This window comes from Marmota marmota, unplaced genomic scaffold, assembly GCF_001458135.2.
Source record: "Marmota marmota marmota unplaced genomic scaffold, marMar, whole genome shotgun sequence".
Taxonomy (NCBI): Eukaryota; Metazoa; Chordata; class Mammalia; order Rodentia; family Sciuridae; genus Marmota; species Marmota marmota.
The window spans coordinates 20656125-20678378 of NW_026000185.1; the positions used below are offsets into that span (position 1 = coordinate 20656125).

Genomic DNA, 22254 nt, shown 5'->3' on the forward strand with positions numbered 1-22254 from the left:
GGAGGATGGCCTCGAACTTGTGATCTTCTTGCCTTGGCCTTCTGAGTGGCTAGGATTTTTTTTTTTTTTTTTTTTTGGTACCGGGGATTGAACCCAGGGGTGCTTTACCACTGAGTGACATTCCCAAGCTCTTTTAATTTTTTATTGTAAGACAGGGTTCTCACTAAATTACTCATAGCCTCAGTAAATTCCTGGGGTTGGCCTCAAGCCTGTGATCCTCCTGCCTCAGACTCCTAATTTGCTGGGATTACAGGTATGCATCATCATACCCAGTGGGAGTTGCTAAGATTACAGAGATGTGCCAACATGCCCAGCTCCCCAGCCCAATTTATAGCCTATTTGTCTAAAGGGCCTTTCTCCAAATTAACTTTTACTAATTAAATTTATATATCTCAGTACAACTGAACATTTTCAGGACACTTAAAAGGATGCTAAAATATTCAAAGGGAGGTGAATGAGACAAACTGATCTTGATAATAGCCTGTTAGCTGTTGAGCCAGCCAGGCACTGTGCTAAGCACTTTGCATTCATTATGTTTTTTAACTCTTATGAGATCCTGTGAAAATGGTCAACTTATTCCTATTTTTTAGATAAGGAAACTGAGGTTCAGGATGGTCAATCAACTTCTTCAGGAGGCCCAAATAAGTGGCCAAGTTGTGAGTGAAATGTACAAAGCCGCCTGCAGAGCTTTCTGGCTAGTAATGTGGGTGATATGTTCCTGTAGGTGTGAGGACCTAGGGTCCAAGTGAAAGGTCATGGATCAGGATCCTCAGCACCAAAGGTCGCTGAGGCTGCTCCTTGGAAGCAAGAGGGGACCCTCCCAGATGTCATAGCCCTAGACTAAGATTCTAGCTGTAAGGATGGGTGGGCATCCATGACATCAATTCTGCCAACTGGCTGACAGAGAAGCGTCTAAATGAAAACCATCCCAACTGCATGCTTATATCCAGCAACCATATCTGGACCTCCACCCCAGAGAAGCAACACCAGAGCACTTCCTGAATTGGGGGGAAGGGGAAGAACCCCATGACTTTATTAAAGCCTTTTCTTCCTGGTGGTATCTTTGTTGGCTGAAGATGGAGATCTGTGCGATGCATCCAGAACATTTCCTTGGCTTCCAGGGTGGCACTGCTCATGACCAGGAATCCCCCCACCCAAATGAAGTATTTAACAAGTTTTGAAAGAGGAGTTTTGAGGCATGTTCTAGAGGGAAAAATGGGGGAGGGCATGAGAGACCAAGAACAGCACCAAAAAGGGTTGGGCTAATAGAATGTCAAACTGTGGGAGAGAACTCTCTGGAAGACAGCTTTTGACTCTTTAGACCCAAAGCTTATGTCTTACCATCTTTCCATCCTTTACCCATCCATCAAACCCATTTATTCATCCACCATTTCCTATCCATCTCTCCATCTCCCCACCCACCCACATTCTCCTTCCACCCATCCATCTGCATATCTATCCATCATTCTCCATCTGCCTTTCCACTCACTCATCCATCTACCCCCATCTATCCAGCCACCCACTCACCTCTCTTTCATCTACTCACTCACTCTGCCCCTTTTAAACTCCTTACCAGTAGGGATTCTGTTTTGTTCACTGCTATACTTCACCCTCTAGAGAAGTACTAGAACACAGTAAGTGCTTAATATATGTTCAATGAATATATCCATTTACCCATTCACCATTTACCTACCTCCCCATCTACTCACCCATTCCCTCTCCTAACATTTTTGATTAGCCACAATGCCAACAATTCAAAGGGCAATTCAAAGATGTGTAGGCTTCCAGGTTCTTCTTTGAAGGTAAGCAAGAAAAAGTCCCCTGAAATCATGGGGGGCTGGCAGGTGGATGAGGGAAAGATGTTTGCTCAGGATGAAATCCTTAATCAAATGTCATCTGGGAAGGAGGGGAAACCACTGTACGGACAGGCAGGTCCTCACAGAGCATCTTGGGATGGAGGAAGAAGGAAAGCAACTTACATAAGTTAGCAGATAAATTATTAAGGCAGGGGCTTTTCTGATTATTCAAACTATTTCTAATACCAGCCCCGTTAGGAGAGATCTAATGTCCCAAAGGCACTAAAAAAATCAGCTCCTTGAGGACAAGAGATTTGGCTTATTCTCGGCTGTATTTTGCCTCAAGTTTGGTGATTAATACTTGAAGTAGTGGCCCAAGTCAGAAAAATGACTTGTCCCCATGGCTTGATGAACCTGGCACATCATACACAATGAACATCTGTTGGCTTCAGTTCCTTCTCCCTGAATCCTTCTTTCCTCTTCTGCCAACCCATTACAGGGAGTTCTCCAGGGCTCCACCCTCAGCACCTTTTCCTTTCTTACTCTACCCAAAGCCTCACAGGGCCACCACATACTCTCCCTTCAACTGCCAGCTCCCTCCTCGTGACCTCAGGGTCAACTCTCAATCACTAACCTAGATCTATCCTTTGAGTGTAGAATCCATATTTCCAACTGTCTGTCTATAGAATATTTCCACCTGGAGTCCCCCATGAGCATGATAAACACACTTAAATAAAGTAATAAAAACATTTCCTGGCTAAAGTCGGAAACATGCTTGCCATGTTCCAGAAAGAATGAGAAGGCCCAGGTGCAGAGACAGGGAAATAAGTGGAGAAGTTACAGACAATGAAATCACAGAGACAATAGATGTGGAGTGCTCATGCTGGGCCATGTGAGCACTGAAGGACACTGGCTTTTTACTTGAAAATTGGAAGCTACCGTAGAGTTCCAAGAGGAAACATGACATGATCAGACTCAGGTTGCCCAAGTCAGAAACTTGGCAGTCGTCTGATTCCCTTTTTCCCTCTACCATTTCTAACCAGGGCTCCTCCTTCCATCTCTACCATTACTGTCCAGGTTAGGACCATCATCTCTAATTTGGTTTCTTTGCAATAATTCCTAACTGGCCTCCCTGCCTTCAGTCTTTCCCCCTCTCCAGTGACTATCAAAGTGACTGATAGAAAATTCCCACTTCTTACTCCAGCTCTTCAATGGTTTCTTACCTATAGAAAAATGTCTATGATCTTAACAAGGCACACATAGGCCTCTTGGTTAGTCCCTGTCTACCTTGCCTGCATATTCCAGGGGTTAAGCTGCTTCAGGCCCTATCCTCCACCCTCAGTGCACATGCATCTGCTTACACTTACCCTTCTAAGACCCTTCATGCCTTTACTCATGGAATCTCTACTACTTGGAGTACTCCTACCAGCCCTTGTTTTCTTGCAATTTTTTTTTTTTTTGTACCAGGGATTGAACCCAGGGGGTTCACTGAGCCAGACCCCCAGCCCTTTTTAATTTTTATTTTGAGACAAGGTCTTGCTAATTTGCTTAGGGCCTCACTAAGTTGCTGAAGCTGGCTTTGAACTTGCAATCCTCCTGCCTTAGCCTCCCAAGCCACTAGGATTGCAAGCATTGGGGCTGGGGATGTGGCTCAAGCGGTAGTGTGCTCGCCTGGCATGTGTGCGGCCCGGGTTCGATCCTCAGCACCACATACAAACAAAGATGTTGTGTCCTCGGAAAACTAAAAAATAAATATATATATATTAAAAAAAAAAAAAAAGGATTGCAAGCATTGTGCTACCATGTCCAGTGTTCTCCTGGAAAATTCATTAGGTGTCTCCAGGAAGCTCCATGATTCCTTTCCTTCCTGTCCTAATTTAAGTTGGGATAGAAGTATTCTTCTCATTGTTTCCATTTCTCTTACACGTATGTGTCCATACTATATTGTAATTGGCCATTTATTTGTCTGTCCTCACATTAAACTGTAAATAATTCAAAGGCTGAGACTCTATTATTTATTTCTGTGTCCCAAGTTCCTAAAGCAAGTACTGGCACATAGTGCAAACTCTAAATGTTTTGTTAATACTGAACAGCCTCATAGATACCTTATCACGAAGGGATAGCCGGTGTGCCTTGGTGTGGATATGGTCTCTGTCAGAGCTGGAGATGGCAGAAGAGAAAGGAGAAGGTTGAATGAGAACTCTGAATTTGAGGATCAGAGCAGAACAAAATAGAGCTGCATGGTTCAAAAATCCCTCTACCCCGCTGGAATGTTTGCCAAACCCTTGCTCTCTCCCCTATATGTTCCTTATCTTTTTCCCTGGACAAAATACATCTCCATGAAGCCTCACTCACCAGGTGTCTGTGCCTCCGATCATGGTGAAGAGCACTGGAAGCAGAGGCCCCAGTTAGAGAAATGACTATGCCCAACCCAAGGGCAGCAAGAGATATGGCTAGGGCAGAAAGGGCCAAGGGAATTTCTGGCCAGCAGTGAGGAGTGGGTACTGGGTTAGGGTTTATGGGGCACTGTGCCTAGAACCAGCTCTGAAACAGGCCACTGAGGCATAGCTTCCTGGAGAGGTCAGCTATGGTCAGGAGAGGGTCAGGGACTGGAACCAGGCATATGGGAGGGCCTCTAGACACAGCAGTCCTCAGGTGGAGGTCACCGTGACTGGATATCTGAGTCCCTTGGTCTTTTGTCTGCTTTTCCTCGGTGGGCACAGGATTCATGTGGCAGCCAGCTATAAACAAGGCCTCCTCTGTAAGTTCATTGCTGATCCGAGTCAGGAATTCCTCAGAACGAGATATTGAAACCTTCTGGGAAAGGAAGTCAGAAGATCTGAGTGTGAAAACTTCTGTACAGCCTCAGAATGCTGGGTCTGGGGGCTTCCCAGCTGGAGGCTCTGGGGCTGAAGAGTCTGTTTTGGAGGGTTGAGCCTTGAGATTTGACTAGAAGGCCCTAGACCTGTGAGGAGCAGTCTGAGGGAGGCTCAGGGCTCAGGATGGAGGTTAGTGTCCCAGGGCTTGCAGCTCAGACCAGCTGCCTCTGCCTGGGCGCTCCTCACCTCATTACACTCCCACCTCCAGAGCTCCCCTTGGGAGCTCCCCTTAGGTGCTCACCTGCCCTCCACTCAAGGAGAATGCAGTTTGAGACAGCCAGCTGCTCTTTTTTTTGTCATTCCTGGTAGGAGTGGATGCCATCCCCTGTGAACAGTCAAAGCCTGTGTTAGGCTGAGAAGCCAGCCTGCTTTCCCAAGAACTCAGCCGACCTCCATTCCCAGAGCCAAGGTTTAATCAATGCTCTTGGAAGAAACATACCACGGTCTCAATTTTCTCCTCTCTCTCTGGGTGGGAGCCCTAAGCTTTTTTGGGGGGAGATGACTCTCACAAAACTACAAGCCCAGACAGCCTCTTCCTCCATCTTTCCTCCCAAGGCCCTTCCCAAGCCAAGGCAGCCTACTCGCCGCCCCAGACCTGGCAGATAGGTTGAAATCTTGGGGTACTCAGCAGGAGGGGGAGACGGAGAGGTCTAAGGGGGCCCCTATTATGGATCAAGGGGGAAGGGGAGGAGATGGGAAGGGGAAAGTGGAAAGAGGGGGAGCCCGGGAGGCGCCGCTACCCGTTGCTATAAAAACCTTAATGTCTGTGAAGATTCTACAGCCCCGTTGCTAGGAGATTAGGGATTCTAGAACCAAAGATGAGGACATTTTTTTAGCATGCAAAGTTCGTTCCTCGACCTCCCCTCCAGCGTCCTCCAGGTCCCTCACTGGAGGGGGGTGACCCCAGCACTAGAGGCTTAAGTTTGGGAAGATAACGTAGGGTGGGACCGATCCTCCCACCACTAGGGTGTCCCTAGAAGCCAGAAGCAAGCCAGTCCTGGGCCGCTCTGAAGCCTCTCTAGCCTCTCTCCTCCTGGAGCCGGCGAGAGCAAATGAGGCCAGGGAGTTAGGGGGCGGGGAACGAGAATGTGGACTGTACCAACTAGCCTTGTTTCTAGGGGAGGCGAAGACTCAGGAGGGCGGAATCTTAACCCTTTATCTTTGTCGTCAGGAAGTCATATCCTTCGTAAAAAGGAAAAAGAAGAGATATTCACTTAGGCTGCCTTTCTTTTGCCCTTTTCCTCTTCAGTTCCTTCTTTGGCTCGGCGCCGATGGTTCTTTGCTCCCTCTTCTCCCTCTGTGCTTTGGTACGACCCGATGCAAAGGGGCGGAGAGAGGAAAAGGAAAAGGAAACGGGCAGGTCTTAAAGGGGCCGCAGCCATTTTTTAAAGCTTCTTCCTCCTTTCTCTGATCTCCAATTTTGCAAGGACGAGCCCAGAAGAGTAGGTTTCCGGAAGCCGAGCACAGCTGGAGCAGCCGGGATCTCTGCTGGGTCGGCTGCGCCTACGGGGTGGGCGGAGGCGAGGCTCTGCCCATCGGAAGGGCGGGTTGCTCGCGCCCCCTGCGCCCAGAGCACATCTGGTTGGCCCATGCTCCCGCCGGTTGCGATCTTTAACATCTGGGGCCGGGCGCAGGCAGCGGGGTCCAGGGCGCAGGAGAGGCGGCCGATGTGCCGGGCCGGAGGGTGAGGCCGCGCGGGTGGGGCTGGGACAGCGTTGGCACCTCCGGAGCTGGTCCGGGGCGGCAAGTGGAACGCCGCGATGCCAAGCGAAAATATCTTCCTTTTCGTGCCTAACCTTATCGGTGAGTGCTGCCTGCGGCCCCGGGAAGAACGCGAGGGCGAGGGGCCTCGGACAGGCTCCCTGATCCCTCGCTGTTCACCCACTTCCCTTTCCAAGGTTATGCCCGGATTGTCTTCGCCATCATCGCTTTCTACTTCATGCCCTGCTGCCCCTTCACGGCCTCCTCCTTCTATCTGCTCAGCGGACTTCTGGACGCTTTTGATGGACATGCTGCTCGGGCCCTCAATCAAGGTGAGAGGCACCCCCTACCTGCCAGCCTTGTCCCCTTTCCCTGTCTCCTAGGACCTCACCGAGGGCTCTGTCATTCCTTTCTCTCTAGAAAGCAGAATAGAACGGCCTGGTTTCATAGCAGAAGGGATTTAAGCTAGCTCTTGAGAATTCCCTGCTATGAGGGTTGGATAAAGGGCAAGCCTGGGCTTGGCTCTGGTACTGCTAGAGATCTCCCTGAATAAATTTCCATTCAACAAGTGTTTACTGGGGGCCTACTGTGTGCTAGGCACATGCAATAGGGAGTTCAATTTGAGGTGGGGGATGGGGAGAGAAGGGTGTGGCTTCTGGAGGGTAATTAATCTGCTCTCCAGACCCACCCTAAGACCCACCTTAAACTCCTGTTTTGCCCTGGAGCCTGGATTCTAGGGCTGATGAGTTAAAGATATAGCTTCCCCTCCCCCCAACACTGTTTTCTTCCAGCTCATTTCATGCCATGGTGACCTTTGCACACTTGTCTCACACCCCACCGCTAGCAGCAGTTTTCCTCCCTAGGCAGTAGATATTTTCCACCCTTTTAGACTCTGCATCAGAGTAATATACCAGATATGGGCACCTAGCATGGGTCCACTGCTCCCTTCCTACCTAACAGTCCCCATTTTTCAGGAACCCGGTTTGGGGCCATGTTGGACATGCTGACGGACCGCTGCTCTACCATGTGTCTGTTGGTCAACCTGGCCCTGCTGTACCCTCGAGCTACCCTTCTCTTCCAGCTCAGCATGAGCTTGGATGTGGCCAGTCACTGGCTGCACCTCCACAGGTCTGCTTCAGTTCTAGGGTGTTGACCACTTGAAAACACTACAGTGGGGAGGGTGTCTCTGGATGGCCTCAGGCTTTTCAGGAGGTCTCCTTGTAAACTCTGCTCTGTTGAAGGGCCCTGGGCAAACCATGTGTGTGTGTCTCTCTCTCTGAATTAGTTTCAGTCTTATTTACAGTTGGAATTAAGCAATTCCTTAAGGCACTTTTGGCTTGCTATTGTAGGATTCCAAATGCGCACCTGGGCACGGTGATGCATACCTATAACCCCAGCTGCTGGGGAGGATCACAAATTTGAGGCCAACCTCAGTAACTAGGAAGGGGCATGGAAGCTTTCAATGAGGCATTTGAGTTTTGATTGCCACCTCCCCCCCCCCACACACACACACACAATTTGTAATTGTGTAACTTTGGGAAAGGTCCTGGTTTTCAGCTCCTCAGCTCTACATAGCATCTTCCACATTGGGTTGATGTGAGGGTTAGATAGACATTAAAGGAAATGAATGTTCATGGATTCCTCCTATTTTCTCTCCAAGTTCTGTGGTCCGGGGTAGTGAGAGTCACAAGATGATCGACCTGTCTGGGAATCCAGTGCTTCGGATCTACTACACCTCCAGGGTGAGCATTCCTTGCCCCTCAGCTTCTGGGTGAAGGAACTTTGGTGCAGGGTCAAGAGAGGGCACAGTGATAGGGAGGGACAGCGAAGACCCTCTGGGAAGGAGGGACCTCTAGGCTGAGGCATGACGGAGCAGGATTGGCGGGGAAGGCTTGAGTGGATCCTCCTGACTGCATTGGGAATGAGGCCTCTGTGCACCCATTGGGAGTAACTGGCTGGAGGGAGAGGAGGGAGGGAAATAGGGTGGGGCGTGGTTGGGGGGTCAGGCTGAGCATGGACTTTTTAAATCTGTGAACCAGAAGTTTTGTAAAGAGAAGTGATTTGCTGAAATGCACTGCCCCCTCCGTGGTAGAGAGCCTTGTAGGGTGTGGGGTGTGGGGTGCGTGAGACCCTGCTGGCTACTTAAGCGTTCTTTGTGTGTGCAGCCTGCTCTGTTCACCCTGTGTGCTGGAAATGAGCTCTTCTACTGCCTCCTTTACCTGTTCAATTTCTCCGAGGGACCGTTAGGTAGGAGAGGATGGGCTGGGAGGCAGGTGGGAGAGGGGTCCTGCCCTGCGAGTGGGAGATAAAGGCCTCAGACATCTGGGCACATCAATCTCCTATTCCCATATTTATTTTCTCTCTCCACACCCCCTTCCCCTGCTGCCTCTCTGCAGTTGGCTCTGTGGGGCTTTTCCGAATGGGTCTTTGGGTCACCGCCCCCATCGCCTTGCTCAAGTCCCTCATCAGTGTCATCCACCTGATCACAGCTGCCCGCAACATGGCTGCCCTGGATGCGGCAGACCGTGCCAAGAAGAAGTGACCCTGACAACTCCTGGAACCTCCCACCTGATTGGTCATCTTATTGTGCCACATGGCTTCCCTCCCCCTCCCAGGAGGCCCATTCTCATGTCTTCCTAATGTGTTCTCCAACCTGCAGGGATGGGGGTCAGCCTCTCTTTGGTGTTGTCACGATCTCTGTAACCCTGAAGATTAGGCCCACCCTTGTGATCCCCAAAGACCTGGTCTACAAATCAAAAAGGATGTTCAGGATGCCCCTGTGTTTCCAGGCAGCCTATTTGAGGATTACGCATCGCCACACATGAGGTTGGCTCAGCCCTGGCTTCTGGCTTGGCCTGAGGTTTTAGGGACACTTGAGAGAGATGGTGCAGGAGCCATGTTTCCCAAAAGGCAGGTGAGTCAGATCTCTGCCCCCTGCCACAGGAAGCCTGGGGCACCGTGCCCAGGAGGAAAGGGCCGTCTAGATCCTTCCTATGGCAGTCTACCGTCCGGTCTACCCTGACCTTGAAAGCCTTGATAATAAAGGCAACAGCTTCTCTCTTCTGGACTTGGTTTCCTTTTAGACATTTTTGGATCAGGCCCTGGATTAAGGGGAGATTGGGAAAAAGGAAGATCTACCTGGATGTTTTCTCCCGGTTTGCGGCTGGCTCCTGTCATTCCAGAATGACAGAAAAGTCCTTCCGACCTCCCACGCTCATGCCACATCTCCTCAACCCACCTTCTTTATGTCCCTGATGGTCTGCTTTGACTCATATTCTTGATATTTCTACCCCCACTAGAGTGTAAACTCCCTGAGTGCACAGACTTCCTGTTCCTTTCTCTATGGTTAGATGGATATTTACCTTAATCTGAAATGAATAGTTACTTAATAAATATTCCAGAAAAGATTAGTTGGTTTCTCAGAATGTGGCCCTTAGACCACTTATAGGTTATTCTCAGAATGCAACCTCTTGGACCTTCAGAATCAATCAGTCTCTTGGGGCTGGGGTTGTGGCTCAGAGGTAGAGCGCTCGCCTCACATGTGCGGGGCCCTGGGTTCAATCCTCAACACCACATAAAAGATAGGTAAGTGAAATAAAGGTATTGTGTCCAACTACAACTAAGAAATTTAAAAAGAAATCAAGTCTCCAGAGATGAGCCTAGAAGTCTGCAATTTTAATAAACTCCACTTGATTCTTCCTCCCAGTGTTGAGAATCACTGTTCTTAAACAATTTTGGGACACCTGTTATATACCATATGCTGGGCATTATTCTGGGCCTCTGTCCCTAACAGCTACTACTATCATTAGCTCTCCTGCTCTCTAATGCCAGCTTTCTTTTTTGAACTCTATTGGAACCCTGTGCTGGGTTCTTGGCAAATCTTACTCATTTCATCTTCATAATAGCTTAGCAGGTGGCCCCAAAGGCCTTCACATCCAGGGGAACTAAAATTCATCAGAGCTGGGCGTGGTGGTACATATCTGTAATCCCAGCAGCTTGAGGCAGGAGGATTGCAAGTTCAAAACCAGCCTCAGCAACTTAGGCCCCACGCAACTTGCCAAGACCCTGTCTCTAAATAAAATATGAAAAGGACTGGGGATGTGGCTTAGTCGTTAAGCATCCCCAGGTTCAATTCTGCGTATCCCTCCAATACACACACACACACACATATATAAAATAAATTTTTAAAGTAAAGTTCATCAGCTGTGTATTGGGTTTAAACTCCTATGCCCAGGAGATTCCATGGGAATTGGGCAACTGGCTTAAGATCATGGGTGGGCAGGGCTGGAGGAGGTAGCAATAATCAGGGAGGTGCTCATGGGGGATAGGAGTAGAAGACCTCAGCACCTCCCTTAGGTTTTGGTGAAGAGGGTGGGTATCTTAAGTAGAAAGCTGGTGGGGACTGGGGAAGGGTGTGTGTGTGTGGGGGGGGGGGGGGGAACAGCCTGCAAAGGCAGGGGAACCAGAGAGCACCCAGGCAATGATGGCATTGATAGACCTCAATTGATGTGGCTAGAACACCAAGTGCTGGGGGTGTTTGGGGAGCTGGAGAGAGATGAGGCAGAAGCAGCCAGCTGGAGTGGCTGAAGGAACTCAGTAGGACATTAGGACTTTATTGTCCATATTTTAAATTTCATTCTGTATGTGGGCTGTGTCACTGCTAACTGTGCTTTTTATGTGCATTGTCTTAATCATCTTAACTGAATTCCACTGTGTTCTCTGCAGTAGACAATCCTATTAATGTGCTCATTTTCCAGAGGGGAATAGAGGCCCTGAGAGGAGGCCAGTTTGGCCCTGGATCCTGTCCTCTTAGCATTGATCACCGACATCAGTCCCAAGTCAGCAGACTTCTTAATGTTTGCATGGAATGCCAGCGATTATCGATTTAACCAGGTCCAGCCACCGTGAATGATGCTGTGGCAAATCCTCTCACACTTCTTCCTGGAAACACTTGTGGCATGAGTATTGAAGGGCTTTACTCAGGGAAGGGGCAGGGGCAGATCTGTGCTTAAGGAAGGTATAGGGACTGCCCAAAACCGAGTTGTGGTTCAGATGCACAAGCCTCGCCCTGCCTGGCCTGCTTCCGGTGTAAGAGGAGACCAGATAAGGTGTCCTCCCAGCTCCTGCAGCAGAACCCCCCCTTTCCCCTCATCCTTCCAGAATTAACTGTCCCTTCAGCCAGATGGGTCCTCTGAGCATTGGACCAAACCTGGAGCAGGGAATCCTCCGCCCTTCTGACTCCCACAGCCCTGACTGGCTCCTGGGCTCTTTGATGCTTAACCATTTACAGTGCCACCAGAAGCCTCCATGCCAATCCAGCTGTAATGTGATCTTAAAAGAGGGGGAGCTGGGGAGGAGAGTGTGTGTGCTTCTACTTAAGAAGACTGCCTAGAGCAAGCTTTCTGGGGAAGGCTGGGTATATTAGCACATATTGCTCCACTTGCATCCACTGGTTACAGCTCAGTCCCATGGCCACGTCTACATGCAAGGGATGTTGGGAAATAGAGGTTAGTTGTGGTCTTAAGAGGAAGAAGAAAATTGATATGGTAGAAAGCATTTTGCCGTACTGGATGTGTTTGCTGTTCAAAGACAGATTTTTCTTACAGAAGGCTCTCTTAACAAATCATTTACTTTATCAGGTGTTCAACCAAAGAAAAACTATTTGTTCCAGTGCTGGAGGAAAACACGCTCTGTTGATCATCAGACATCACACCACACTGTTCTATATATTATGGGCAATTTAAGGGTAAAATTGGAACCAACTTGGAATTGGCTTCTGATATGGGGGCTCTGCTCTATTTCCAGCAAGGTTCATTTTCCTTTTCTTGTGGGGAGAGGGGAACTGGGGATTTGAACTCAGGGGCACTTCACCACTGAGCCACATCCCCAGCCCTATTTTGTATTTTATTTAGAGACAGGGCCTCACTGAGTTGCTTAGCTCCTCGCTTTTGCTGAGGCTGGCTTTGAACTCATGATCCTGCTTCGGCCTCCCAAGCTGCTGGGATTACAGGTGTGCACCACTGTACCTGGCTAAGGTTTATTTCCCTAACACTAAGGTATACCTGTCTCCCTCATGGTACGATTCATGCTGGGCTCATCTTCATGAATATGATTTGGAGCAGTCTCCCTGTTGCTTATTGGATCACACAACCTCAAGAAGTACATGTAATAGTCAGGATAGGCTATGGTGTGCTCTGGTTAACAAAACCCCCAAAATCTATTGCTTCACGTGGCAAACATTTCTTGCTCCTGCTACATACCTATTGTGGGTCACTTGTGGCTATATTTGCTGTTTTCTCCCTGGGATCCAGGCTGATGGAGTCATTTCTAGGTAGAACATTACTGATCACCCTCTTTTGGAAAAGGGAAGAGGGAGTTTAGCGATTATGTCATTCTTACATTTCATTGGTTATAGCAAGTCACATGAGCAAATCTGATGGCCACTGAACATTCATGTGGAGAAATCAATCATCAATTGGAAACGTGTCCAGAGTGCAGGAGTGAGGTTAAGGCTGGAGCAATGAATTTTGAAGTCAGGAGTGTATAGACATGATCTGATGTCATGAGACCGTCTGAAAATGTCAGTAGGAAGAAGAAACCTGGGGGACTGTTCAGAGACTGAGCAGGGAGGGTGAGGTCAGCCACGGAAACAGGAGGTGCAGCCCAAAAGGCAGAAAGGAAAGTAGTGATGTCCTGGAGCCCAGTGTGGGAGGAAGGGCGGCCACCTGTGCCCAGTGACAGGCAAGGCTGAACAAAAGGTGACCTACCTCCTGGATTTAGTAACAGAATGTCACTGCGGATGCCTATTAAAGCAGTTTCCAAAAAGCAAGGGGTGGAGACAAGCTAATTGGAGTGGTTTGAAGAGGCTCAGTTAGTCAGCTTTTTGTCACTGTCACCAAAATACCCAACAGAAACAACTTTAAAAGAGGAAAAATGTATTTTTCCGTCTGAAATCCTCACAGTTTCAGAAGATTCAGTTCATGGTTGGCCATCTCCATTGCTCTGGGCATGAGGTGAAGAAGAACATCATGGCAGAGGGAAGCTGTCAGCCAGGAAGGAGAGAGAGAGAAAGACAGAGGGAAGGACTGGGAGAAAATAAACCCTTTCAGGGCATACTCCAGTGACCTACTTCCTCCAGTGAGGTCCAATCTCCCAGTAGTCCAATCAGCTGTTAATGGATTAATCCATGCAGTGGATTAATCCACTGATGAGGTCAGAGCCCTCCTGATTCAAAGCCCACCTCTGTACAAATGAGACTTTGGTGGACATTCCAGATCAAAACCATAACAAGAGTTGAGGAATGGAAACAGACTGGAGAACTCTGGAGAAATTTGTCTCTAAAGGAAAAAGGAGAGACGGGAGTTGGAGAAGGTGGGGTGCTAAGGGATCATTTACCTGTTTTATGTGGCAGAAAAAGTAGGGTGTTTTTCTATACATATGACAGTGGCCAAGGACAGAAGGGTGTTGGGGGTAGAGGTATAGCTCTGGAGGACATGATAGGTGAGATCTAGGGTCCAAGGGGAGGAATCCTTGCTGGGAACAGGAGGGAGGACAGAGTCCAGATGCCCACACTGTGTTGATTTGCTACTGGGAAGGGAGAGGCTTCCTGCCCAATTGGCTTCTATTTTCTCCAAGAGGTGAGAAAAAGTGGGCAGGAGTGTGGGAGTTGAGAACAGAGGAGGTGTGAATGGTTGTTTTGAAGGGCATCTCATTCTAGATAGAGAAACACAATTAGAAGAGGGAGGCCTCCCCTGAAGTTTGGGCCATGAGTTTAAAATGAGACCAGCAGGCTCTGTGGGGTGTCCCTCCTCCAACAATAAGCAGCTGGTCTGGGGCTGGCAAAGGAAGCCAGGGGGGTTAAGAAAGGATGGAACTGGAGACAAAGAGTTAGGGGAGGTTTCACATGAGTGAGTTACTTGGACAGATCACAGATGCTAAGCTGGGTACAACAGAAATGAGAAGGGATGAGGGCTCAAAAAGTGGTTGGAGGGGCTGGGGTTGTGGCGCAGAGGTAGAGCGCTCGCCTAGCATGTGCGAGGCCCTGGGTTCGATCCTCCGCACCACATAAAAATAAAGATGTTGTGTCCACCGAAAACTGAAAAATAAATATTAAAAAAAAAGTGGTTGGAGTCAAGGTCACTGAAGCTTTAAGTGGAGGTTCCAGAGGTGGTGCTGTTGCTAGCAATGTTAAGCAAGGTAGAGGGGTGTCCATGGTCAAAGTGGCCATGCAGAAAGGAACATACCCACCATGTATAATCTTATTTGCTTCTGTCACTTGTCCCCAGAGGCCCTTGGTAATGTACAGCCCTAACACAGCAGCACCTAATACGTGCCAGGTACCAGATGAAGAACCTTAAATTAATTATCCCTGGAGGGAAGAAGTGGGAGACTGTGGGGGGAGGGAGGGGCTGAGTCACTTGCCTATTCCACAGTCAGCTTCACCTTGCTGTGAGCCGAGTAAGTAGTCCCTGGTCTCAGCACGCTCAGACTTGAGTGGAGCCACTGATCCTACAAACGCAATTCAACTTGGAGGTCAGTCCACAGAGGGGAAATAAGAATAAGAATAAGACCTTAGAAAAGAATCATCATTATATTTGCATCAACCCTTTCCAGTGCTGGCCCACTGCACAGATGGGGAGAGAATAGAGAGGTTGTGCAGCCTTACTCTAGCCACACAGCCCAAGCTTTCCTCTCCATCCCTAGGATCTTTTAACTTCCTCAGTGGAGATGGGGCGGGCTTGGCACCTACAGCTCGACCTGCCACAAAGAGCTGGTGTGCTTAGACTGACTGTGCCTGGATCCTCCCAAATAATGGGCCCTTACTGGTTGTGGGGGAGGTTGGGAAAAGGGTACCCTTGGTGCTCCTGATTATCCCAGACCAGAAACTAGTTCCTACAACCCCTGGGCAGGGTCCTCTTCCTCAGTGCAACATCCCCATCTGAGAAGGGAAAAGTATACAGGTGCTGGTACTGGCCTGGCACACCTATGGGTGCTGTGGACTGCTGGTATGACCAGCAGGTGGCGCCAAAGGGGAGTTGCCTAAATAGGCTGGGGGGGTGGGCTCCATGGTGGCTGGGGGTAGATTCCAGAACTGCCAGGCCACCCTGGGTTCTTAGAGGCATGAATGGACGGAGAGGTTGCCAGTCCCAGCCATCCCAGAGGGCTTGGCAGGCAGACTGCATTCTCCCACAGGTGACATCATCTTCCTGACCTGGGATCTAGGAAAGTTGACTCCTTAAAGGACAGACAGCTTGCTAAGGCTTTGGGGATCCCATTGTGATCAGGGAAACTTTGGGCTCATCTCTGACTCCGTTTCCTCTCCACTTTACAGATGTGCATAGTCTCTAGTAATTATCTTCCAGATGTCAGGGGTACACTTCCCTCCACCAGTAAGCTCCCTCGTAGCCCAGGCTTGAGATAAAGAAAGAATTTAAATGTCTAGACATGTCCATTTTATTGGTCAGTTGTGAGTGAGTAAGAGCTAAGGCACAATTTGGTTGCCTCCAGCAGTCTGAGGGGCAGGAGGACCCCGAATATGTAAACCATCCTGGGGGCTGAGCCCACCAGCCGACTTTCGGGCCTGGGGCTGACCATCAGACCCTAGCCCCAGCAGCCCAAAGGCTGTGTTGAAGAGGTTGATGGGAGAGGAGCCATCAGTGATCAAGGTGGATTTCAGACCAAGGGACTGGAGCAGTTTGACCTGGAGGTGAAGAGGAGGAGGGGGAAGGAAAGAAGACAGGGTTAGAAGTTGGTAACTTCTTGCACTTCCAAGTGACCCTCCTGAAACCAACTGATTTGAAGTGTCAGCTCCCCTTCATCCCATCACCCGGCCAGCCTTCCTTGGAAGCATCGGTCACAGACTGACACCCCAGGTATTCACTGTCTCCCCCAAGAGTTCCAGCTCTCTGCTGAGTCTAATAAGTGCCTGATGTTGACACACATGACACTGTGCTCAAGTGACAAATGATAAAAGGACGTCTGCTCACTCCCTCTCCCTGACATTCTAGATGTCATTTCTCTTCTGCCTTCTTAGTTCCAAGGCTGGTCGCAAGACAAACACGCCTCACCAACCTCCCCTAACCCTCACCTGCATCTCTGGCCCGGCCACAGCCAGGTCCCTGATGGTGCTGGGGCCCAGGGCCTCTGTCATCTGCTTGAACTTCTTTGCCTCCACCTCAGCCAGTTGCTGGGCCTTGCTCACTTCCAGCTCCAGCTGAGCCCGGGCATAGACCAGTTCCAGCTCTCGTACTTTCCGGACCCGCTGGAGCTCAGCCTCCTGCAAGGGAAGAAACGTGGCTGGCTTAAGATCATGTGGTCCCTGGGAACTGTCCAGAAAGTCACCCTAGCCAGCGAGCCTGAAGGAACTGAGGCAGAGGGAACACCGCTCTAATCTTTTAGTCAGCAGGGTGTGAATCCTCGCTATGCCACGGCTTAGCTAGTGACGCACAGGCACTCCTTAATCTGAGCATCAGTGCAGTGGTGCTCATGCCTGTGATCCCAGCTACTTAGGAGGCTGACATAGGAGGATTGCCAGTTTGAGGCCAACTGGGGCCACTTAAGATCCTGTATGAAAATAAAAAAGGGCTGGGATGTAGCTCAGTGGTAAAACACCCCTGGGTTCAATCTCTGGTACCACACAGACACAAAAAAGATAAGACCTACCTCAAGGGGATTTCAAGCACAAAATAAGAACATGAATGTAAAGCACATGCTTCACATACTTGGCACAAAGGTGCCAGTGCTTGAGTCCTAATCTGTAAAATGGGTATAATAATCTTTACTTTCAAGGAATGGATTAAATGCATTGCTATAGGGCAAAGGTCTTTGTAAAACACAAAGTACTTGAAGAGGGCTTTATATTAGGGTGCTTGGTATCCTGCTTGGCTTCAGGGACCATAATGAATGGGTCTCTTCCAGGTTCCAAGGCCACACCCTTTCACAAGCAGTCCCCAACTCACCGTCTCAATGGCCAAAGCCTGTGCCTTCAGCTTGGCCTGCAGCACGGAGCCTTCGCCCTCAATCCGCGCAGCCTCACCACGGGACTCAGCTTCGGCCTTGGCAGTCCCGGTGCTCTTTACCGCTGTGCTGGAGGGGGAGGCAGAGTCCCATAAGACTCAAAAGAAAGCCCTGACCACTTGGGGCCTTGATTTAGGCCATGCAACATGCTGTTCCATCTCACACACACCCTGGTGCCCCCACCCACCATTTCCCAAGACCATTGTCCTCTGGTTCTCCACCCACCTCAAAGCTTCAAGCTCCAGGAGTTCTTTGCGAGCTTTTTCAGCTTCTGATTGGTCCAAGATCTTCTGCCTCTCTAGTCGGCCTCGGGCTTCTTGTTCTAGTCTCTGGGCCTCGTGCCTGGATGAGATCAGGGACAGGCTGAGATGCTGGCATGGGGCCACAGCTGGATAGGACTGCCAAGGGCAGAGACTGCCAAGCCTTAGGGAGCCAGGACAGACCCTGACCTCAGAAGGCACTGGACACGCACCTCCACTCAAAACAGCGTGCACGCTGTTCGCATCCCCAGGGTGGCTCTAGACCTGGGGAAGGCAGCATGCTCAGGGCCCCCGCTTCACCCAATATCCCCTCCAGTGGTAAAAACAAGTAAGCAAGGGCGATTTCAGATAGAAACAAGCACCTTGGAGATGGTAAAATGGGTGTCTAGGCAAAGAGGGTGCTACTGCAGTCATGGGAGAAAGAAAAGGAGGCGACCTTCAGACTGAGATAAAGAGGAGGAGCCTGGTTTGAAAATGCTCTAGGGAAGCGCTTTCTAGGCAGTGGATCAGCCTGTGCAAAAGGCTGTTGAGCCGGGCACAGTGGCGCACGGCTGTAATCTCAGCTGCTCAAGAAGCTGAGGCAGGAGGATCACCTCAGCAATGGCGAGGTGCTAAGCAACTCAGAGACCCTGTCTCAAAACAAAATCAAAACAGGGCTGGGGATGTGGCTCAGTGGTCGAGTGCCCTGGAGTTCAGTCCCCAGCACACCTCCCCCAAATAAAAGGCTTCAGGTGGGGAAGCCCTTAGAAGTTCATTTGCAGTGCCAGAGACAGAACCCACGCTAGGCAAGCACTCTACTGCTGATCTATACCCCCTGCGCCAGGAGCAAGGTGGGAAGCTAAGGGAGTACACGTGGCACCTTAGTCTCATTTTTAAGTGGGTCACGTTATCCACAGTGTAAAGAGGTCCTCAAGAACAAGGATGCAGCAGGTGGACATAATGGACTCCATGCTACTCACACCCTGGGAGTATAAGATGGAGACCCCGGAGAGGAATTCTAGGCAGCTGAGCCCCAGGTGTCACTCACTTGGCAGCCGCCTCCTGGGAGTTGGTGGTGATCTCAATGGCCAGCTGGACACTGCGTTGCAGGGCGTCCCGGGTCCTCTGGTCCACAGGCTCCACCGACTGCACATCCACACTGCTGACTACCAGCCCATTTTGGGGGAAGACGGCCTGTTCCCGGGGCTTGGGCAGGCTCATGCCATCAGAGCCCTTGACTTCTGAGGTCTCAAAGCCAAAGACGGCTGTGCGAATGATGCGAGCCGAGTTCTTATGGAAGTCATCGAAGGTGACGGAGGCCACAGTTCCTCGCACCCGGGAGGCGATGGCCTTACAGGCATCCCCCACAAAGTCAGGCACCGAGAAGAGCTTGGCTGCCTCCTGAGGATCATTCCGGTCACTCAATTCAAAGTGCCTATGGACAATGAGGCCCAGAAGAGAAAGCTGTTTTCTTAACCAGGCACAGTGACACAAGCCGGTAATCTCAGTGGCTCAGGAGGCTGAGACAGGAGGATCACACATTCAAAGCCAGCCTCAGCAACTTAGCAAGGCCCTAAGCAACTCAGCAAGATCCTGTCTCTAAATGTCCAAATAAAAAATTAAAAGGGCTGGAGAAGTGGCTCAGTCCCCACCCCCCCAAAAAAAAGACTTTCTCTGAGTAGAATTTCAACACTCATCCCCTATAGTGGGCAGGGCCCCTTAGAATAGATAATGCTAACTTTTACCCAGTAAGGTCCCAAGGAACTTACCATGTTTCCATTCAATCTTCTCAGCTACCCTGGTAAGCGGGGATAAACATTCTCCCCATTTTACAGAGGTTAACTCACTCGCCCAAGATCATATAATGTGTGGCAGGAAGGAATTCTGAATCCAGGCAATCTGTCTCTTAATGATTATGCTACAGTGCCCTGGAATATGCCAGAACCATCCACCTCACATGGTATTGGCTACTCTCAGCCAAGAAATGAGAAACACACACTTGGGAGTTGGTGAGCATTAGTTCTGCAAGTAACTTATCTCACCCTAATTCTAAGGGCTGCCATTGGAACTCTTGTCATATACAGGGACTGTTCTAATTCTCTCAGCACCCTGTCAACAGCCCTGTGATGTAGGTGATGCTGTTACACATAGGTAAGCTGAGGAGAGCACCAAGTGGTTTGCACAGGTCCATAGCTAGGGAGAAGCAGAGCTGGGCTGTGGTTTCAGAACAGGTGCTTTGGCCACATGGTCTGCCCACTCCTGCCTGCTGTATCCCATTGATCTTTTAATAACCTTTCACTTGTGTTGTGTTAAACGCATGTTGGGAGTTTCCCTGGGGTAGTGTTCAGCTACTGGTTCCCCAAGTCCCAGAATGTGAGTGAGCCCACAACTTCCCTGGATTTACTAATGCCTGGCTTCCCTCTGCACCAGGCATGGAGTCAGGCATTCTGCCCTCATTAGGAGGCATCTCTCTTTCTCAGGGCTCCCCAGGACTGCACCCAGCAGACCCTCACCCAAGACTCCCAGCCCTCACCAGTTGTAGGCGAGCTGCAGCTGCAGTCTGGCATGATCCGCTGTTTCTATGGTGATGACATCTGTAAAGAAGTCAGGTCCCAGCAGCAGACAGAGGGCTCGGCGGGCATGGGGACGTTTGGGCCGCCCCGCCGACAGGGACAACACTGTGAACTGCTCCTCAGGACCCAGGGACACCAGCTCTGGCCCAAAGACCACCCTGAAGGGAGAGCCAGAAGTCAGGTGGGGGGAGAGCCTCCCCTACCACCCCGCAGGCTGGGGCCAGCCGCTCACCGGGCTCTCTTCTCTCTGTAGTCATACACCTGCACGGCTGCGTTGTGAGGGACGCGGTAGCTGACCACATGTGTCTTGTTCCGGGGAGCTGAGGGCTGAAGGGTCTTAGCTGTGTCCTCCTTGCCCCTGTCTGCCAGAGGGTCATGCCTCTTGTTCAACAGCTCCTCCACCCCAGGGGGCAGCTCCTTCTCCCACAGAACTTCATCCTGTGTCAGCATGTAGGTGCTTCCAATCACAGCACGTACCTTGAGAGGTGGGGACAAGCAGAGGTCTTATCAATGAGGGTTAGAGGGACACCCCTGTCGTCTTGAGCAAAGCTGATCTATCCTGGAGCAGCACAGGGGGTCAGCATGGTCCATACAGCAAAGCTTCATCTGGGCAAGCTACTCGAGCCTTTGCTTTGGGTTCTTCATCTGTAAATGGATATGACAGTGGCCACCTTGTGGGGTCAAGGATCTAACTGCTTCATGTGTCCAGTTCAAACAACAACACTTGGCATACAGCAAGTGCTTAATATTATTATTCCTGGGACGCTTAGAGGGCATCACAGAGAGATGCAATGCTAGGAAGTACCTCCTCAGATTCTAATGTGTATTTCTAGGTTGGATTCTTAGAAAAAGAGGTTGGAGATGTGGTCCTCAGTCAAACCAAGGTTGAAAGTTTTAGGTGAAGCAGCAAAAAGGAAATCTTTCACTAGCATATGGGCATGGGGGAGGAGGGTATTATTGCTCCCAGGTCACACTCCAGTGAGGTGTTCAAGATAGGACCAGATTTGCAATGGGGCAGAATCCCCATCCCAGTACCAGGCTCATCCCCGCAGTTTGAGGTTTTGGTTTTTTTTTTTTTTTGCTACCAGAGATTGAACCCAGGGAGCTCTTTACCCCTAAGCCACATCTCCAGCCCTTTTTAATTTTTGAGACAGGGTCTGACTAAGTTGCTTATAGTCTTGCTAAGTTACTGAGGCTGCCCTCAAACTTGTGATTCTCCTGCCTCAGCCTCCCAAGTTGCTGGGATTACGGGCATGTGCCACCATGCCCGGCTTCAGTTGCAGTTTTGAAGTAAGATATTTTAGACAAAGAAATGGCAAATATTCCATGGAATGCCCTCAAGTCCACCAGCAGCCCACGCAGATGCTATTGTAGATATTGTGGCGTCCCCTCCCCCATGCCCACCACGCCTCTCTCCAGCAGCATCAGATGCTTGCTCAGAGGAAGTCACCACCATGGTCACATAGCAGTGACAGCCGCCCATCCCTCAGCAGTTACCCTTCCAGTCTTGACGTCCTGCACATAGATGCCCTCATTCTCGTCCAGAGGGATGGCCTGCCGCTCCTCCACCACCTCCACCTTGGCAGATGGCACATACTCCAGGGGCCCTCGGATGAGCCAGCGGTCCCCTGCCTGGTGGGAGACCTTCTCCTCCTCCTCCCCCTCCTCCAGGGACTGCAGAGCCCTCAGCAGCAGCCCCTGCTGCTCCGACAGCACATACACATCTTGAATGCCTCGCTCCAACCTCTCCCCTGGCTGCAGGAAAAAAGACTTCTCTCCCTGGTGGTGAGACAGGTGAGGAGAGGGTTAGGAGCAGTTGCCACCCAGGGATACAGGTACCTCCAGTGGCACCTCCCCAGCCCTTTGCTATCCTGGGCTTGTGCTGAGTACAGGAGCCCCAAAGCATGCCCCACCCCCACATTATAATACTGTGATGCACTATCTGGACTGTGAGGCTCTTAAGGCTATAGCATCTCACTTAGTCAAACACGTCTCTGAAAGATTCTGTGAACTGTCACACCTGGATCATTACAAGTTAAACTTTTTTTTT

At 50.1% G+C, this 22254-nt stretch overlaps 3 protein-coding genes across 3 annotated transcripts; 1 reads left to right on the forward strand and 2 right to left on the reverse strand.

The window, feature by feature from the left end:
• Positions 1-1003: 1003 nt before the first annotated feature.
• LOC107146931 (putative protein T-ENOL) lies at positions 1004-5925 on the reverse strand. The gene is made up of 6 exons (XM_048789779.1): positions 5432-5925; positions 4917-5000; positions 4463-4613; positions 4152-4185; positions 3902-3956; positions 1004-1947 (listed from the first exon to the last, which is right to left on the reverse strand). Exons 2-6 carry the CDS (start codon positions 4995-4997, stop codon positions 1882-1884), a joined length of 387 nt encoding a protein of 128 aa, XP_048645736.1. The 5' UTR covers positions 4998-5000; positions 5432-5925; the 3' UTR covers positions 1004-1881.
• Positions 5926-6042: 117 nt separating this feature from the next.
• On the forward strand, positions 6043-9783 carry Cdipt (CDP-diacylglycerol--inositol 3-phosphatidyltransferase). Its single transcript, XM_015491279.2, has 6 exons — positions 6043-6478; positions 6574-6708; positions 7351-7504; positions 8037-8118; positions 8542-8623; positions 8773-9783. Exons 1-6 carry the CDS (start codon positions 6436-6438, stop codon positions 8916-8918), a joined length of 642 nt encoding a protein of 213 aa, XP_015346765.1. The 5' UTR covers positions 6043-6435; the 3' UTR covers positions 8919-9783.
• A 6031-nt stretch (positions 9784-15814) lies between these two features.
• On the reverse strand, positions 15815-22011 carry LOC107146932 (major vault protein). Its single transcript, XM_015491280.2, has 8 exons — positions 21702-22011; positions 20437-20681; positions 20165-20362; positions 18680-19066; positions 17618-17734; positions 17335-17461; positions 16464-16652; positions 15815-16076 (listed from the first exon to the last, which is right to left on the reverse strand). Exons 2-8 carry the CDS (start codon positions 20652-20654, stop codon positions 15858-15860), a joined length of 1455 nt encoding a protein of 484 aa, XP_015346766.1. The 5' UTR covers positions 20655-20681; positions 21702-22011; the 3' UTR covers positions 15815-15857.
• Between the last annotated feature and the right edge of the window lie 243 nt (positions 22012-22254).

Coding starts and splice junctions, on each gene's coding strand:
- Cdipt (XM_015491279.2), top strand. CDS start 6,436: ATGCCAAGCGAAAATATCTTCCTTTTCGTGCCTAACCTTATCG. Junction 6,709..7,350: donor TGCTCGGGCCCTCAATCAAG/GTGAGAGGCACC, acceptor CCCATTTTTCAG/GAACCCGGTTTGGGGCCATG. Junction 7,505..8,036: donor CACTGGCTGCACCTCCACAG/GTCTGCTTCAGT, acceptor TTTCTCTCCAAG/TTCTGTGGTCCGGGGTAGTG.
- LOC107146931 (XM_048789779.1), bottom strand. CDS start 4,997: ATGGCATCCACTCCTACCAGGAATGACAAAAAAAAGAGCAGCTGGCTG. Junction 4,614..4,916: donor TCTCCTTGAGTGGAGGGCAG/GTGAGCACCTAA, acceptor TTCCTTTCCCAG/AAGGTTTCAATATCTCGTTC. Junction 1,948..3,901: donor GGCTATCCCTTCGTGATAAG/GTATCTATGAGG, acceptor CTCCATCCCAAG/ATGCTCTGTGAGGACCTGCC.
- LOC107146932 (XM_015491280.2), bottom strand. CDS start 20,654: ATGCTGACACAGGATGAAGTTCTGTGGGAGAAGGAGCTGCCCCCTGGG. Junction 19,067..20,164: donor CTGCAGCTCGCCTACAACTG/GTGAGGGCTGGG, acceptor CATTGTCCATAG/GCACTTTGAATTGAGTGACC. Junction 16,653..17,334: donor AGGCTTTGGCCATTGAGACG/GTGAGTTGGGGA, acceptor CTTCCCTTGCAG/GAGGCTGAGCTCCAGCGGGT.